The 17,839-nt window shown below is 40.3% G+C and overlaps 2 protein-coding genes across 3 annotated transcripts in view; one reads left to right on the top strand and one right to left on the bottom strand.

The window, feature by feature from the left end:
- The first annotated feature begins 839 nt into the window (after window positions 1–839).
- LOC125098676 (ATP synthase subunit ATP5MJ, mitochondrial-like) lies at window positions 840–1,063 on the top strand. Its single transcript, XM_047727701.1, has one exon. The coding sequence runs from the start codon at window positions 840–842 to the stop codon at window positions 1,017–1,019; it is 180 nt and encodes a 59-aa protein (XP_047583657.1). The 3' UTR covers window positions 1,020–1,063.
- An 8,716-nt stretch (window positions 1,064–9,779) lies between these two features.
- SDR16C5 (short chain dehydrogenase/reductase family 16C member 5) overlaps window positions 9,780–17,839 on the bottom strand; it is a 33,349-nt gene continuing 25,289 nt past the window's right edge. For both annotated transcript variants that reach the window (XM_047727699.1, XM_047727700.1), the window contains exons 4-7: window positions 16,520–16,619; window positions 14,401–14,545; window positions 13,617–13,742; window positions 9,780–11,258 (exon numbers count right to left, since the gene is read on the bottom strand). In XM_047727699.1, coding sequence (XP_047583655.1) covers window positions 11,165–11,258; window positions 13,617–13,742; window positions 14,401–14,545; window positions 16,520–16,619 — 465 coding nt within the window. In that variant the 3' untranslated portion in view covers window positions 9,780–11,164. The remainder of the gene's footprint in view (window positions 11,259–13,616; window positions 13,743–14,400; window positions 14,546–16,519; window positions 16,620–17,839) is intronic.

Below are 17,839 nucleotides of genomic sequence, written 5' to 3'. Positions count from 1 at the left end.
AATATTTAAAAGAGATCTATTTAATTAACATAAAGAAAACTAAGCACTTAAATAAATTAAGTTCTTAGAAATATAATAGAAACTTAATCCAAATGAATTTCAGGTTCATGTGATTTAGGAAAAAATTCAGTATTTAAGCTACTTTAAGCTTGTTGCTTTAATTAAAATAGGCACTTTTTAGACTTTTCAGTAGTAAATAAAATACTTTTAATTATCTCAGACTTACTAAAGGTTAAATGTATTCATGTTAGGTATTAAAAATTTGTCAGAGAAAAAGATAATTTAAGGTTATGGTTAGCTGTTTAATATCTCATGAGATTTCCATGATTAATCTTAATGTAATATTAAGAATATTTATTATTAAAAAGATGCAAGAAGAAGTTTACAAATGAACTTTTCAGCAATACTCATGTCTACTTAAATAGATTATCCAAGTCTTTTTGGTAACTTAAAACCTTAGAATTTTGCTAAGTTAATTAGATGATGGATAGTCACTAAATATCTAGATCATTTCCAAACAAAATAAAATACTGGAACATTAATTACGAGCAGAGTTTTATCTACTTTTGGTTTCTTATGACAAAGAAACTAAAAGATATTTAGATGTGTTAGTGCTGTGTTATGAAATTTAAAAAAGCATATACTTTAAGAAATTATAAAATGTTAATAAATTTGCCAGTCTAAAGAAGGCTGATGTAACATTGCTTACTTCTTAGTTTTCACTAGAAATTAAGCTTTCAAAGCGTTAAGAATTCTAATAAATGATAGGCACTTGGTGACTTTTGCAAGTCATTGGCAATGCAGGTTGGGGCAGCCTGATCTGGGGGTTCTGGGTCAAAATGCTCCAAAGCCTTGTTAAAAAAGTTTGGATTCCCATGAAGCCCTACTATACTCAAATTTACCAGCTTTGTGTAGGAATGGGGTTGATGGGTGTCATCATTTATAACATCAGAAGTGCTGATAAAAGAAGTAAAGCTTTGAAAGCTTTGAGTCCTGCACCTGCTTGTAGTCATCATTAACCATCTTTACTTGGAGTGCACATCAGATGGACCATCAGCCTGGTTATAAATCTCAGTAAGCTCTGTTAGATGGCAACACAGAGCATTGCTCTGTGCCTGTAGACATGTTGTTTCCTTTCTGGTGTGAATAAATGCAACTGTGAGGTACAAAAAAATTCTAATAAATGTAATTAAGTCTACTGGAAATAATAGGGAAAAATCTTATGCAAGGAAAGCAGGATGTGTGTTTTCAGTAAGAGAAGGTATGAAGAATAGAGATGCATTCTTGTTGAAGGAAAAGGAAGTATTTTTGTCCTAAAGTGAGACTATTTAGAGGGGAAAAACATATATCAAAACCTGAATGAAAAAAAAAAGATAAAACAAAACAAAAAGATGAAAAGACTTGTAGAAGGTTCGTGGAAAGGAACCTTGGGAAAGAAATTTCATGCATGGTCAAGCTAAATGAACTTCAAGGTTTAAAAAAAGAAAAAAACCTTTGGTATCGATAATGTACTTATGTAAAACCAAACCTTAATTTTCTTTCATCTACTGAAAGGACAGTAGATTACTTTCTTGAATTGCTGGTCACTTTTTAAAAAAATTTATTTATTTGAGAGAGAGAGAGGGAACGAATTGGGGCAGGGGGAGAGGGAGCGGGAGAAGCAAGCTTCCTGATGAGGAGGGAGCCTAGTGCGGGGCTCCATCCCAGGACCCTGGGATCATGACCTGAGCCAAAGGCAGTGGCTTAACTGACTGAACCTCCCAGATGATCCTGTTGGTCAACTTTTAATAAGAAATTGTAAACAGGGTTTTCCTTACCTTTTGAGTGATCTTTATATCAAAATAGTTTTCTGTATTTGTTGTCTGAATCAGGTCTTTAATTGTCTTAAATCTAGTAGAACTCACTATATTAAAAGAGCTACGTTCTGCTCAGAACTATGTAATCTTCTATATTTTGTTCATGAAGTCTTTAGTTGTCCCTATGGTTAAATGTGTAACTAAATATTGTTTCACAGTGACCTATGATGCTATTTGATCAAATGTTTTAAACCTTTTTGATATTTTTTAATAACTTCCTTCAAATAAAATTCTAAATACTGTCTTTTCTAGTCAAACTGACATTTGGATTTTCCAGAGAGTCCATGGAGCTTCTCAAAAGATTTGTTCTCTCTTCTTATAAAAAGGAAGATGTTAAACTAATTATGCTAATTTGTTATGTTAAATTATGTAGGAAGTGCTGTTGAATGAGAAGTAATACTAAGCCTTCTTTATGTTTTATTTGTGTAGGTATACATTATAAGCATTTCTGAAATTGTGTGAAATGTTGGAAATCTGGTATGTTCCAGTATAATGTTATCAGTCATAAATTCTAATTATTATCTTCAAATGTTGCATGTTACAGAAATAAGCAAATTTACTTGTCAATTCCATTATAATGAACTCTCATCAGATGTTTAAAAATAAGCATCTTTAAGTCTTTTTACAGATAGTTACTGCTTTTCTCTGAAGCTTTTACATGTTTTCCTGAAAAAGTGCCTGATCTTTAAGGAGATTCGTGGAGAGGACTTTTTTTTTTTTTTTGGACAAATATAGGTTTCTGATAACTTTAAGATGATAAAACTGGACTTGATAAGAATTTCCAGAACTAGTGGACAAACTAGATTCAGGCAAAACAAGTACTAATTATAGGGGACTAAATGAACTAAGGAGGGTGACCATAATTACTATGACTCTTTGAAATACTGCTCCTTCCTTGATGCTTTGGTTTTTTCAGATTAAGGAGCACTTTTCTTAAGTTATCTATGATTTACAGCAATTCGATAAAGGATACCTTTGTAAAGAAGGATGAAAACATTTATTTTTTCTCCCTCCCTGGTCCTTCTGGAATTTAGAAACTCTTGAGTATTTTTTCATGACATTATTGTTACTTGCGTAAGTTCAATAAAAATATGTTCTCCTTATAACAAGACACAATCAGAGACACTGGCTATATTGCCAAGGCTTTGACTGGAATGTGGTTACAGGTAAAACTGATGGCCAGTCTTTGTTGTGACTTCCTGGCCTCAGTACCTATGATAGTTCAGTCTGAGACTCCTTATGAAAAGTTCCAGCAAAACAGTCTTAAAAAGAACTTACATGGTCAGTCATTATTTTCAGTACAACTATGTGAATAACCTGGGCAAATTTAATGCAAACACGTGAGTTTTACTGTGATTATCTTTGGCAAAATATGGGCATACTTACAGAGAGAAAAACTGTGTTTGCATCTTTGTCTCTATTAGATTCTAGTCCTGTTACTTGTCTTTGAGGTTTTGTTATATACCAGTAAACTGGACTGGATCCTGAACTCTTTTAGTTTCCTCATATATCTGGCTACAACTCTCCAAACTAATGTTTCCAGGTTTGTCCCACTCTTCTGACTTGGAATCAATAAGAACAAAGACTGCTCCTAAGTCTCGGAGGGCACAATAGCAGGTCTTGTTCATTACTGAAATGGCAGCCGAACTTCAGGGACTTGAGCCTTGACTACACATCTCACACCCGAAGAAGGTTCTGCCTGATATCCTCTCCCTCCTGTGCAAATGCCAGTGGCCTCCAAATCAAATTGACGAAGAAGACAATAACCTGACATCAAGGTAGACTGCTTCCTCCCAATTAGAAGGATCAGGACTTCCTACTTTAACTAAACACAAAATCTTTTATTCTTTTCTTTACATCTTTTACTCTTGGATTGGCCTGGGAAGAGAACATCATTATCCATATCTCCCTGGCCACTGTTAAGAGGGGTGACTTTTCTGACTATTAGACTTGTCACCAGAAATTCTGTTCTGTTCATGCCAAAGATTCCTTAGCCTTATTTGGAGCCAATTTTTCCTATGATCTGTTCCCTGTACATAAGGGAAATACAAACGGGCTAACTTCTCATTGCAAGATTTTTCAGAGACCCGTTTTGGATGGGATGGTACCTCACAGAATATCATCCAAATTTCTCTAATCCGTGGCTTGAAAAAATCAATCAGGAAATTCCAGCTAACGGATATATCAATAACCGACCTTAGTTGGGAGTTCTCTGCACTCTACCTGCTTTAAGTTGTGGGCATATGAATATTTAGATAGCTGGTGAGCTGAAGGTCAATATTTATTGGGATGTTTAACTGTCCTTGTCAACATCCATAATAAATCAGAAGCCTCCAGTTGGTTTCCCTCATTAACCCTTCATAGATGTCTTAAACAGGAAGTTCCAGGAAGTACACATGGCTGTGGGTTTGCTTCCACCAGGAGAAACTTTCTCCCCTATATTGAAGTGCCAATGAAAGATGATCAGAAATCTCTCCCTAACATTAAGTGTGCTAGCTGATTCCACAGCCAAAGCAGTAGCAGTCGAAAATTGATCACTTGACTCATTGGCTAAAGTGGTCTTAGACAGCTGTATTGCCCTTGAGTACCTACTTGCTAAATAAGATGTTTATGTAAAGCAAATCCCACCTGTTGCACCTGGATAAATGCCTCTGGAGAGGTAGAAATTCAATTACACAAAATCAAGGAACAAGTCCATTGGTTACAACAAATTGCACCTAATGACACCTTCTTTTTTTAAACCCATTTAGCTAGTCACCTTCAGGTTTGGACTCCTGGCTAGAACCATCATACAAGCTGCATTTGTCATAGTACTTTTGATTCTGTTTTACATTATTATTTTAAAGTCTTGTTCCTGTTGCCTGTCAAACCTTTGTAGAAATGACATACCCAATAGGGTGATGCTAGGTTCAGCACTTCCAGATGATCTCTAACATTTATGACCTTGATTAGATACAGACTTTAGATAAGAAGTACCTGAAAGTACTCTTTCCTAACCTTCCTTGCTACTCAAATGTGGTCTTACGTGTTTTCCAACTGTTACCTACTTTCCCTCCAACATAGAACATCACAAGGAAATGTCCTTCCTGGCATGAGGAGCAAAAAACCACTAAATGTGGAAAACCTGACTCTTAATTCAAGGATGCTTTCAGAGAAAGATCTTGAACAAAAGCAGGAAATGTGAAACTCAGTAAAGGAAACCTCATCTAAAATGGAGTCAGGAGGCCAGAAAGGGGAGCTCTCATGCCCTACCACTTGTCAATCACAACCCCAATGGGAAAAGATGGACCTTTTACTACTAGCAGAAGGAGCCCACTCTACTACTCCAGTCTGAGGACTCCTGACACAGCAATAAGCTCAGCCAATAAGAAAACACCACAACTTAGCCAATGAGAAACCATGAGAGCCTAGAACTCTCATTTGCCTCCAACGGATTTCATTCAAAGCAGCCCCTCCCACCTTCTTCTTTCTCTCTAGAAAGTAACCTTCATTTGCTTTGATCTCTGGACTTTCTGGTTTGCCATGGCATGTCCTGAATTGCAATTTCTCTGTTATTCCTGAATAGACCCATTTTGCTGGTAAAATAACTGGCTGTTTTACTTTAAAGTTGACAGGCCATAGTCCCACAAGTCTTCCCGCATTTAGAAGGCAATTTTAAGTCCAGGTTGTTATCTGTGGTTCTGAGCCACTGGCTATAAATTGGAAGTTCCCATTCCTTTCCTCCAGTTTGATTAATATGCTAGAAAGGCTCAAATAATTCAGAGAATCATTTACTTGTGTCTACCAGTTTATTATAAAGGATATTATAAAGGACGTAGGTGAATAGCTAGGTGAAGAGGTACATAAAACCCAGAAAGTTCCCAAGTGCAGGAACTTCTGTCCCCATGGAATGGAATGCACCATCTTCCAGGCAGGTAGAAGCATACACCAACATGGAAATATCTCTGAGGCCTGTCCTCTTGTGTTTTAAAAGAGGCTTCATTACTTAGGCATGATTGATTACAACATTGGCCACTGGCAATTGATTAAACCTCTAGCCCGTCTTCATTCCCTGGAGGCTAGGGTGTGGGTCTGAAAATTCCAACCCTTTAGTCATGGTTGGTTCCCCTGGCAATCAGCCCCCATTCCTAGGGGCTTCCCCAAATTCCCTGTATTAACATGACTCAGGTGTTGTGGAAAGAAGAAAAAGGCCTGTTAGATGGATAACGTCTACTTTATCTACTTTTATCTACTTTTCCCATCAGAGACCTTAATATAGGAATCATAGTTATTTTAAATTCTTTTCTTGATAATTTGAACATCTCTGTTATATCTGAGTGTGGGTCAAATGGTACTCTCTCTCCTCAAACAGTGTTTTTTCTTGATTTTTGGCACATTCTGTGAGTTTTTGTTGAAATATGAGCATATTTTATTGGGTCATAGAAACTGGGTAAGTAGGCTTTTGGTGTGAGCGTTGATGTTATCTGGCTAGGAGCTTGGCTGTGTTCAATGTTCTCTGTGGCAATAAGTGCCAAAGACTTCAAATTCCCTTAGCATCCTTGTTTCTGTCTCCCCTGTAATCTTTGGGTTTCCCTAAGTATTTCTTTTCAGAGAGAGAGCATGTGTCTTATAGCAATGTAATCTGCTGCTATGCTGGGTGTCTGTTGGTGTATAGTATGGAGTGGGGAGAAAGGGAGCTTTCTATTAGCTTCTGATTAGACCTCAGCCTTCTAGTGGACTTATTTCTCAATGCTGTAACCTTCACAAATGTTCATCCAGAGGTAATAATTCCACTTCTCACTGTGAAATACTAAAATACCTTTCACATACAGGTTAGAAAGTGTCAATATAATTGTAAGATAAAGAGATTTCAAGTAGTGCCACACACATTGTCACAAACTGGAAGTTCAAGGTCAGAATTTAGTTAGGGGACATAGTAGAGACAGGTGTTTATTGCATATATAACCAACCTTACATTAGGCATTTTATAATTGCCACCTCAATCCCTACAACAATCATATGAAGAATTACAGTCATTGGCAGAATTGGAAAAGGGTTTCAGAAAGTTCACATCACTTGACCTAAGTTGCATAGCTAAACTCATTTGAATCCCCAGCTGTGACTTGGGAGAGTCTGTGACCAAGATGACTTGAATGCCCATTTTCCCACTCTTACAGTTATTAGATGGAGTCATGGCTACTGCAGGAAAAGCTACAGTCCTCAGTCTCACTAGCATCTGACCCAAATGTTTGAAGAGTGTTGTGTGGCTGCTTCTAGAAATATTCTTAAAAGACAAATTGATGCCTTTGTTTCTTTAGCCTTTGTCCCTTCCTACATTTGCTGCCTGGAAAGCGGCCATGATGGTGGCCATCTTGCTGATAATAATGGACAGAGCCCAGAAGGAGGAACAGTGGACATGGTTAGAAGTCCTGGGGGTGGGACATGATCTACACATTGAGGAATCCAAGGACAAAAACCTGACAAACATTAATAATTTGAGGAGTGGACAGCAGAACAGGCCCGTAGGCAGATGATACCAAGAACAAAGGCAGAGAGGTTAATATCAGTCCTAAGAAGTAAATAAGATGTGGAGTGAAATCCCCAGGAATCTTTTCAGAGAAATCGCTGTGACCCATTGGAAGTGGAAGCAGGGTGGCTTAGGAACCAATGTGAGGAGAGGAGATGGACAAATTCCTCTAGGCTGTATTTTAGATGATGTTACCAATGAAGAGAGATTTGTTGGGATGGAGTGGGATGGAGGTTTTTGTAAAGTTAATTTATTTTTGCTAGTTTTCAGCTTCACACAGTGTTTAGTGCACTGACAAGATGCAGGGAGCAGCTTGGAGGTGGAGATACTGAGTTGTGGGCGAAAAGCCCTGGAAAGTGCTGGAAGGAAAGTGCAAGCCACAGGGTCAACCAGAGCAGGGAGGTGAAGGCAGAAGGAAGTGCCTGTGAAGATATCAGTTTGGGTTGCTAAAGGAATTTGTCCTTATCAACTTCCATTTTCTTGGTGAGGTAAGAGAAGTTACCCTTGGGAAAGAGTGGGCGATGGGATGGGTTGTGGTGAACTTGAGAAGAAAGAAGCACAGAAAACCCGCCAGCGGAAAGAGAAGGAGTGAAGGGGGACAGATCTGCCTGGCTCTGAGTTGAGGCCCCATGGGCGATCAAGGCTAGCCCTTGGAAACTGCTAGGATGAAGACAATGTGAGGCCAACCAATGAAGCTCAAGCCCTGTAGCAGGAACTGAGGACATGGAGCTGAGGGGCCTTACCTCTACCATCACTGCTTTACTCAGTACTGGTCCAGAGGAAGGGGGTCCAGGTGCAAGGACACTCATAGTTACCATCTTAGAAGCAGACTTCCCAAGGGCTGAGCACCAGTGATTGGTGCACTTGTTACTGGTTTGGTCTCCAAGTTGATAGCAAACTTATGAGGGAAAAAAAAAAAAAGGAATACAGGCCACGAATGGCAATCTCAGTGGCTCAGCTGTGGCCTGTTCATAGCAGAAGGAAACTGTTCAGTAGCTTGGGAGGGAAGTGAGCTGGGACGTTTGAATAAATCCCAAATAGGCCACTATCCCAGAAATGAAGGTGCAGACACTGCCCTAAGAGCTCTTCACAAACTAGCTCTGCATAGGACATTTTGCCTCATGTCAGCTCTTGTTTACTGGCCCAAATTCTTGGTCATGTTTCTCTCAAGGGCTAACTCTTGGAGGTTGCTATTAGGGTTTTTTGTTTTTGTTTTTTTCCAAACATCTGAGTCACTCTACCTCTAAGATTCTAAGTGACTTCATTTGACGAATCATGACTACCTCAGCCTTAGAACACTGAGGAGTGTAAAGATCATGTATAGCCTGGATTTCCTTTTCTATCATGGACTGTTTATATCTCCCCAAATTCATATAGTGAAGCCCTAGACCCGCAATGTGGTGGTGTTTGGAGATGAGGCTTCAGGGAGGTAATTAAGGATAGATCCGGTCATTCGAGTGGGGCCCTCATGATGGGATTAGCGGCCTTACAGGAAGAGGAAGAGGGACATCTCCCTCTCTGCACCCACATGCAAAGGAAGGGCTGTGTGAGGACACAGAAGGAAGATGTTCTCTGCAAGCCAGGGAGAGAGTTCTTACAGAAACAAATCACCTGACCCCTTGATTTTGGACTTCCAGGCTCCAAAGCTGTAAGGCAATAAATTGTTGTCTCAGCTCCCCACCCCACAGTACTTTGTTGTGGCCTAATACTACATCACAGTGTAAAAACCAAAGGAACAGAACAAGGGCGTGGTTGCACATTTGTATTCAGCCAAACTCCTTCTAATGTCAAGAATTCTTCTCGGTTCTTGAGCAGCAGGCTGACTCCTAGATGCCAGATCATGTCATTCTGGATGATCTTTAAGGCTTCCACGTCTCAAGACTTGCTTAGGATCATGGCTTCATTAGGGCAAAACTTCAAGTGGAAACTGCTAAGAAACTGATGCAGAGAGCACTTGCTCCCCTTGGATGAAGTCACCTTGTTGTAGATTACCCTCTAGAACGCTGTAATTTACATGTGGTCTTTTCTCATAGAAGCTCTTCAAGTAAATCCAAATTTGTTTAGACAATTTCGTGGGTACTGTAAAACCACAATTGAATTTCAGGCCTTTGTAGTAGTCCAGCCAAGATGCACTCCAATTAGAAAAAATTGCTATTAATGTTGTGACGATGTGGTGGCTGCCCACTGTGCCCCAGACCTTTGTTCTTGGAAATCCCTCAAGTCTCTTCTTTATTCTTCAGCTAAATAGACAGGCCCCTGGAATGTACGCTTTTGGAATTGTAATAGGGGAGCAATATTGTGCCTCTCTCTTAATTAACCTTGTTAACCAAGGATTTGGAACATTAGCTGGTTAGGCTAAGAGGGCCTTTTGAGCTGCTTGGTACACGTCTGCAGTTGAGTAGGATGTCACTCTTGTGAAATAAAATGTCTTTTATTCTTCAGCATACACCAAATACCTTCATTATTCCTTGAGTAATGGTGTGATATGCTTGTTTAGAGAAATAATGTGTGTTGGGGGCATAGATTTGTGCCAGGCACAATAAAACCTCAGCTATTACTTTTATTATTATAAAACAAGTTGTTGTTATTGTTGTTTTTTTCCCCCTCTCCCTCTTTTTGGAGGCTTTCTGCATGGACAGGAAATATAGGGGCAGAGTTGTCAGAATCACTCAGGCAGCTCAAGCTAAATCAGTCCACAGTGGATTCCAGCTTCCATATTCCCTGAGGCCACTGCCTTTCTAAGAGCATCTTACCCCCAAGATATTCACGACTTGTTTCTTTTGACTCTCAAAGAGTCTTCTGAGGTACTTCTCATCCTTTCCTGCTCCCCACACAAAAGAAGGTAAGAGACAAAGGCACCTGTTTTTCTCGAAAGGCAGATGCCCCTCCCAGCCTGGAAAGGAGTTTCAGGGATATGGTAATTAACATATTTTTCTCAATCTTCCTTTTATAGTGAATCTCCAATCTCCAGTTGGCCAATTCATTAAACTGTAAGCATACAATAGATCTGAAATGAAGGCATCACAGATGAATGCCAATTCATAGACCTGTCCATTCTGTGGAAAAATACAACACGAATCTCACCCTGAAATACTAAATTAAACAGTTGAAATTAATCACATGAATATGTTTTCCAGTCCACTAGGCAGCAGTTCATCTAACTCAGAGGAATGTCATTTTCCGAATAAGTAGCCACCATTCTTTTATCTCTTCTAGGGGAAAAAAAAAAAATGCTCCTACATAGAATTTGGTCTAAAATCACTGCCTACTAAGTTCATTCAGGGAATGTGCAGGACACAGTGGCCCCTAACATACCCTGAGTGGGACTGGTATGTAGTCTGAGTACCTGGGATATGTAGAACAAAGGATTTGTATGGCTGGCTTTGGAAAGAAGGACATGGGACTCAAGGTGACAGGGAACCCTGAACTCTGTGTCCTTTGTATAGAGGGCATTCAAGCAAAATACTCATCCATCCTCTTCACTCCTCACTGTACCCTGCTGCAGGTTCAAGCAAAGCCACCTCTTCCACTTGGGCCTTATCCCCAATGACCAAAGTGAAGGGCAGTTCGAGAGACAGGATTCATTTTCTTAACAAATCAGTTGCAAGCAGAAATGACAAAAATGGGCTCTTCTTTTTTTAACTAAACAACAACAACAACAACCAGAAAGCAGATAGGTTGAAAATAGTCCAGAGAGCAGAGAAAGAATGGTACTTGTAGTTTCCAGATACACTGTTGGACAAAAATGCTTTTCTTGAAATCAGGATTATGGAATGCTAGCTATCAGCCATTGAGTTGGTCTTTAGTTTTTCTTGTTCTTGCCAACAAAGGTGTCCATCATATTAGAAGCGCCCATATAGTCAGCCATAAGCACTGCCATCTTGGTAGGCAAGATACTAAAGAGAACACAAGAGACGTTTTCTTGGTTATTATCATGGAAGCGCCTCTGTCGAAATGCAGGGTCACTGACTTGCTGCAGATGGGAGTCACTGGCATGTGCACACATCAGTGTGCATGATTTAGGATCACTTGGGGCTTGTCCACTATATGGGGGGAACTGGCTCAGGGCCTTTATATCTCTTCTGGCTTTATTTACATTTACTCAACTCACTTCTCACATTGGTTTCCAAAGCTTCACTGCACTATATCATGATTGACAGGAAGCAGTGAAGTCTTGTGGAGTTGGATAAACCTGGCTTGAATCCTAGCTTTGTCACTTACAAACCATCCCAGGTCCATTACTTAACTCTTGAGCCTGTTTCTTCCAGAATCAAATGAAGTCCTCAGTCTCTGTTTCTGGAACTCCTGTGGGGATTAGATAGGTCCCAGGACCTTTGGCAAGACCTAACTAGGACCACTCATCTCCATGCCCGCTCACCCTTCCCAAGACAGCACAGACCCCATCCCTCCGACAGTCACAATGCAGAGCAAGGGGAGGCACATTAAACCTAAGACTTGTCCTCAGAGTAAAGGAAAGGAAAGGACACTAAGCTCACTGTCCATCTGTGGGCTCCCTAGAATGTCACATGTTACCTTATCCATGATCCCTCCCCTAAGCAACACACTGAACGTCCAAACTGAACTTGCATCACCACCTGCCTCCTACTCTTGGATTTCTCTTGCTTGCTTTGTTTCTTCCTAGAACTTATGACTACCCGGCATGCCTCTTCTTTTACTTAACATTTTTGTCCGTTCCCTGCCACCCACCCCACAAGAAGAAAATTTCAATGAGGGCAAGGACTCTTTTCTCTCTCCTTCTTTGCCATAACCCCGGGTCCTAGGATGATCGGCAATTTGTGGCACACATTAGGCACTCTCTAATGCTTACTGAATGAATATTTGAGGGAATGTGTGATGTCATCCCCTTTAACGAACTTCTTGTTTCCAAATTCTACTCAGGAACTATGTAGATCTCTCATATCTTATAAAAGTAAATATAACCTCTATGATTATTCAAAAACATTAGAAAAATTAAGTCCTCTGTTCTTTACACTTGGCATTACTATACCACATACTTCTATCGATTAGGCAACAGATAGCCACTGTCCTGTGAACGCCCACACTGTCCTATAAGTTCTGTGATGTTCACTAATCTACAAGCTCTAACAAGCAATGATTTCTAAATCGTAAACAAGAAACTGGCCGGGAGAATAAAGGGCATGCTCAGAGTCATAAACTTAGTAAGCCACAGGATCATAACACCAGATTTCAAAGTGCTTATCCAAGGTCCTTTGCCCTGCCTCCCAGAACCTGTCGGCTATATCTCTCTTGTGCTAGGTGAAACCTGGTCCGTGAAAGGACAGGAATGATTTTGGTGCGTTGTGCAAAGTAGATACAATTAACAGGAGAGAAAAAGGCATTTCCTTATGTAAGAAGGACAGTGGCTGCCAGCCATACTATCTATGTTCAAATAACTCAAGAACTGCTGTCAAGAGGGATGGAATTAGTCATAATGCTAAGGGCAAAGTTAGAGTCAGTGAACATTCAAACGAGACAGATTTCAGCGCCATGGAGGAAAGTGGTTCAAACATGGAATGTGCTTCCTTGCAAAGCAGAAACCTCGATGGGTTGGGGGGTGCTGTATAATTAGATGACCTGTTCCAGTCCAGAAAACAAACTGAGATAGTGGGAATCTGCAGCTGCTCAGCAATTTGGCATCACCCTTCCTAGAACCAGGTCCCATGTTCACAGACTGCCGTGGATGGGTCTCAGCACTAAAATCCAAATGGGACTAGAGAGCGTAAGCAAAGATGCCCTTGGGTGTTTTCAAGAGGTGGTTATCTTTTTAGTCCCTGCCTCCAATGCTCTTAACCCGTTATACTTCAAATTTATCCTCTATTGCCAATTATACCCATACCACAACTTCCTGAAATGTTTGGCTTACTGTCTGCCCTTGATTCTGGGGATCTGTACTCAAGGAAGTGTGGACACGATATCTGTTCCAATGCAATTATTCTATGATACCCACAAGAAGACCATCTGTCCTAAAAAAGAAAAAAAAAATGACTTCAATCTGTCCACAGGTCATTCAGTAAATCTACTTCTCTCTGACAATAATGCAATACTAAGGTGGCTGGGAGGATCCAATTCCATCTTCTAGGCTATGCGAATTTGAGGTCATGTTGGCAGACAGGCACAAGGAAGGGATCCAAGTACATTCATTTAACAGATATTTTTTAAAGTGGCTCCTCCTGTAAGGAGAATGAGTTATTGACTGGCTCATTAGAGAAATAATAGGAAGCTGATATGGTTACCTTTTTAAGAACAATAGGAAGGATATAAACTTTGGCACATTTAAGTATATTTTGTCTGTCAGGATGCCATCTACTATCTTGTCAGCTACATAGTCTGGTTCCAGAAGGGGTAACAGGAAAGGATGGCTAAGGAGTTAAGAAAAAAAAAATGATCAATTACTAAAAAAAAATCTTATAAATTAGGGATAAAAAAAGGCTGCAAACATTATCACTTATTTATTTCTTTCCTTCCAGATATGATCGATTTCTCTCTTTACTCCTTTATTATCAACATGCTAGTGACAACTTAACTTTAAAATGGCAAATGATGCCTCTAATTAACACACTGATGATACAATATACACATCTACATGAAACCATATTAAACAACTTCCTGTCATCTCCACAAGATGCAGAATTGGGAATTTGTGCCTCCTACCCCCATGATTTTCAGTCTTGCTGTGGAATCAGTCAGGGAAGAGTGCAGAATGGAGTTTGGTGGCAGAGAGAAACTACGGCCAGGAACGCTGGGGGGATGGTTAGCAGATCTGGCTACGGTGTGGGGTGAGCTGGACCCGGCCTTAATAAAACATCCCATTAAACCATCCCAATAAACCAAACCATTAACAAACTCAATGTCTTAATCGCAAACACATTTGAAGAAAGAAACAATTCTGAAATCACTTATAAATCAGGCTGAATCCTACGAAATACCTTTTTAAAACAACATTAATGAATAGAACAATATAAAATAGTCAATCATTTTTAAAAATGTCATTTCTTTGAAATCAAAGGACATACTTACGCAGTAGAACAACCTTCAAACATTCCAGTTTTTATAAAAAATGGGCACACAATAGTGGTTTTGATCCCCTTTAGTTTCTTGACTACTATTTCCATAAATACAGATTCAGCAAATCCAAAGGCTGCAAATTTACTTGCACAGTAATCTGAAAAAGGCAAACACCGCCAATGTATATTCTAGAGTTTTTAAGCAGCATTACATCAAGCTTTCCTCATAAAGAGGAATACACATGGAGAATGGGACAGTCATGTCAGAGCTCTTATTTTGTATGATTTTGGTCTGGTCCACCAGAGGAAGTAAAGAATGAGTGGGGAGGAGCAGCGTCACCTAAAGGTCTGTTGACAAGGACCAAGTGCCCTCCGGGAGACGCAGGGCTTCGGGGAGCCCCCTGCGGGTCACCCTGCTAGACTTTACTTCTACCCTGATGAGAGGTCAGACACTGTGTGAACTGTTCCATGGAACGTGACATGTGTGTCCAGTCCCTGACCCAAAGAGTTTCAACAGCATCAGGGCAGGGAGACACACAAAAGAAGAAATGAAATCATAAGGGATGTAGGAGTCCAGGCAAGAGAGATCACCATGGGTCAAGATACTCAGATCAAATTTTCTTCTAACTATTCTAACTATCTCCTAACTAAACTTCTAACTTTCTCTTTGCTGGAGAAAAACAGACTGGCAAACGTCAACATCTACTTCTTACCCATCTTGAGAATGCAGCGGGCGTGGGAAGTGGCATCAATGTCAGTTTTGAGTTTTCTGTCTACAATCACACTCACTCCAAGTGAAATCTGAATCTTGAACTCACAGAACACTTGGAGAAGAACTGGCATTTAGGTGGACTCTGACTCTCCTTTTCCTCACAAAGTCAGAAGAGGCAAATGAGCCATCTTTCCTTTGGGGAGAAGCAGCCACTACAACCAACAAGAGTCAGGTTCCTAGACTGCGGTGGATTAGACAGTAGAGGAAGGGAAGGGGAGAGGGGAGTCCCAAGCAGCTTCTAGGATCACCTGAGTCGTGGGGCATGAATGCAGCTCACTGAGCCCTTGCATCTCTGAAATTCAGATGAGCAGAAACAACCTGGACTCAGGCAATCTGCATTCTACATAGCACCCCCAGTGATTATGAAGCAGGGGAGCCAAGACCCACACCATGGAAATTACAAAAGTCTTACACATGCTTCTAGGGTGAGCAAGGCGTGGGAGAGTCTTGTATCCTAAGATATTGTGCCAGGAAAAGGATTCATAGGAACTACAAATAGACCAGCAGGAGTTCAGAGACCCACGAGGTCACAATAAAACCTAGTGAACTCTAAGAAGGATGGAGGAAGGGGAGTCCCGCTTATGGGGAGATGTGTACACATGCATAACATTTGGGGTGACTGATGGTTCTGGGAACTCTATTCCCATAACTGAGCTGAACTGTGCTTACCATCTTGAGCTGTGAGTCTTCAACCAGTGGGTGAGCAGAGAGGTTAATTTTAGATTTCTTGGGCTGGAGAAACTTTCTCCAAATGCCCAGCAGAAGGAGACCACTTAATGGAAATTTCAGAAGCCAGAGTGCTCCTCCTTATCATCCAAATAACAGTGCCAGGGGTCCCCCAGATGGTGACTATGCTAATCACTTGCATAAAAAGAATTTATCAGTAAGGTCTCTCTTTTCCTCTTTAACTTTTATTTGTTTGTTTATTTATTTGACAGAGAGCTAGAGAAAGAGAGAGGGAGAGTACATAAGCCAGTGGGGAGAGGCAGAGGGAGAAGCTGACTCCTGGCTGAGCAGGGAGCCTGATGAGGGACTGGATCCCAGGACTGTGGAATCACAATCTGAGCAGAAGGCAAACGCTTAACCGACTGAGCCACCCAGGCGGCGCCCTCTCTGTTTTTTTTAAAGCCCAGGAGATTACGCTGACTTAATCATTCTAAAGGGCATAGTTCAACTGCATGTAAGCAAATCTGACAGGCAGTTCTGCTGTACCATGTTCTCAACCACTTATCTTATTGAATATGTTTCTTAATTTATAACCCTTTATCATTCGTACCTCAAATCAGCGTTGATTGTTTAGGGAAAAGTAAGATCAAGTTACAAAACTTTTTGCAACTGCTAAATAATACGTTTCTCTTACCTGCCAGTTTATTCACTCCAACTAATCCAGCCATACTTGAAATGCAAACCAAATGTCCATGCTCATTAGCGATCATAGCAGGAAGAAAGGATTTGTAAGTCTAAAAAGAGCAAGAAAGAACTGTTAACAGTTTACACTGTTTTCAGATGTTTATATGATCGTTGTGATGAAAAGAGTCTTTTAAGCTCATCAAACTACCTGAAGGCACTGGGGTATAAAAAAATGTCAACATCTGGCAAGCAAGCCTCTTAGTTTGTTCAACCTGGCAAATCAGTATTTAATGATGGTGGTTCCAATATTGTTCAAAACAACTTATTTAGACTTATATTTCGTGTAAATGTGGCACATATTCCGACAAAATTCCAAAAACAATATTCCGACAATAATTCAAGAAGTATGGGAGAATCTTAACTATGGCAGGCACAAACCACACCCCAGTGAGAGTACTGGAGATATGATAATTTAGATTTATATTGCCTTTTTTCACCTCTTGGATCATATCTGGATTTCAAATTTTTCTGAACGTTGTGCACCAGACATGCCACTATTGGCTTTGGTTTAAAAAATCACTCTGTTTTGAAGTTCATCTCTGCTTCTTTGAATAATGGTTTCTAATTTCTATTCCATGTCAGCAGAGAGGATATGTTAGAATGGGTGTGTGCTGTGTCTCAGTAATATAGAGCACCTTTACCTTTGATGTGGGACCTGAAAAAAGAAGGTAAAGGAGAGAGAAATGAGCTTTGACAGAAGATATGTTCTACAACACAGAAATAACTCATTAGACAGGAATACTTGCATATTTCAATGAATTTCTATTTCATATTTGTTTTCACACTTGAATCGTATGAGTAAATATGAGAAAAGGGATCTTTTATAGAAGTCAAATGACCTTTGTGTGCATCACAATGACTTTCCAAGAGAAACTAACACTTAGAGGCAGAAAATCAAAGCGAGCCCACAGCGAAGCATAAGGAAAAGCTCCCTGAGTTCTGATGGTCTGAGGTCTCTTTACTTCTCCCTGGGGACGCATTCCTTGGGAGCATGGCCACCAGGAGCCCTCTGACCCACTAGCAATTAAGTGCCTACTCCATGCAGGGGCTCAAAGAACGTATGCAGACTTGCCTAGAAAGACAATTAGAGGAAGAGAGAGAAAGCAGGGAAAGAAGAGACCCAGGAAGAAAAAGAATGCAACAGAAGTGGAGACTATGAATGAGATGATGGTTTTATTTTCATTCTGGCCCAAGAATCTAACTTCATTCTAACAAAGGAGAGGGATATTTGGGACAAGAACACATAAATCACTTGCAGTAGCTCCCAAAG

Source organism: Lutra lutra, chromosome 4 (assembly GCF_902655055.1).
Source record: "Lutra lutra chromosome 4, mLutLut1.2, whole genome shotgun sequence".
In the NCBI taxonomy this organism is placed as follows: Eukaryota; Metazoa; Chordata; class Mammalia; order Carnivora; family Mustelidae; genus Lutra; species Lutra lutra.
The sequence above is the reverse complement of the archived record's forward strand: the minus strand, read 5'-3'. Positions and strand labels throughout refer to the sequence as shown.

Excerpts from the sequence above, each read along its gene's own strand:
- LOC125098676 (XM_047727701.1), top strand. The coding sequence starts at position 840 with ATGCTCCAAAGCCTTGTTAAAAAAGTTTGGATTCCCATGAAGCCCTAC.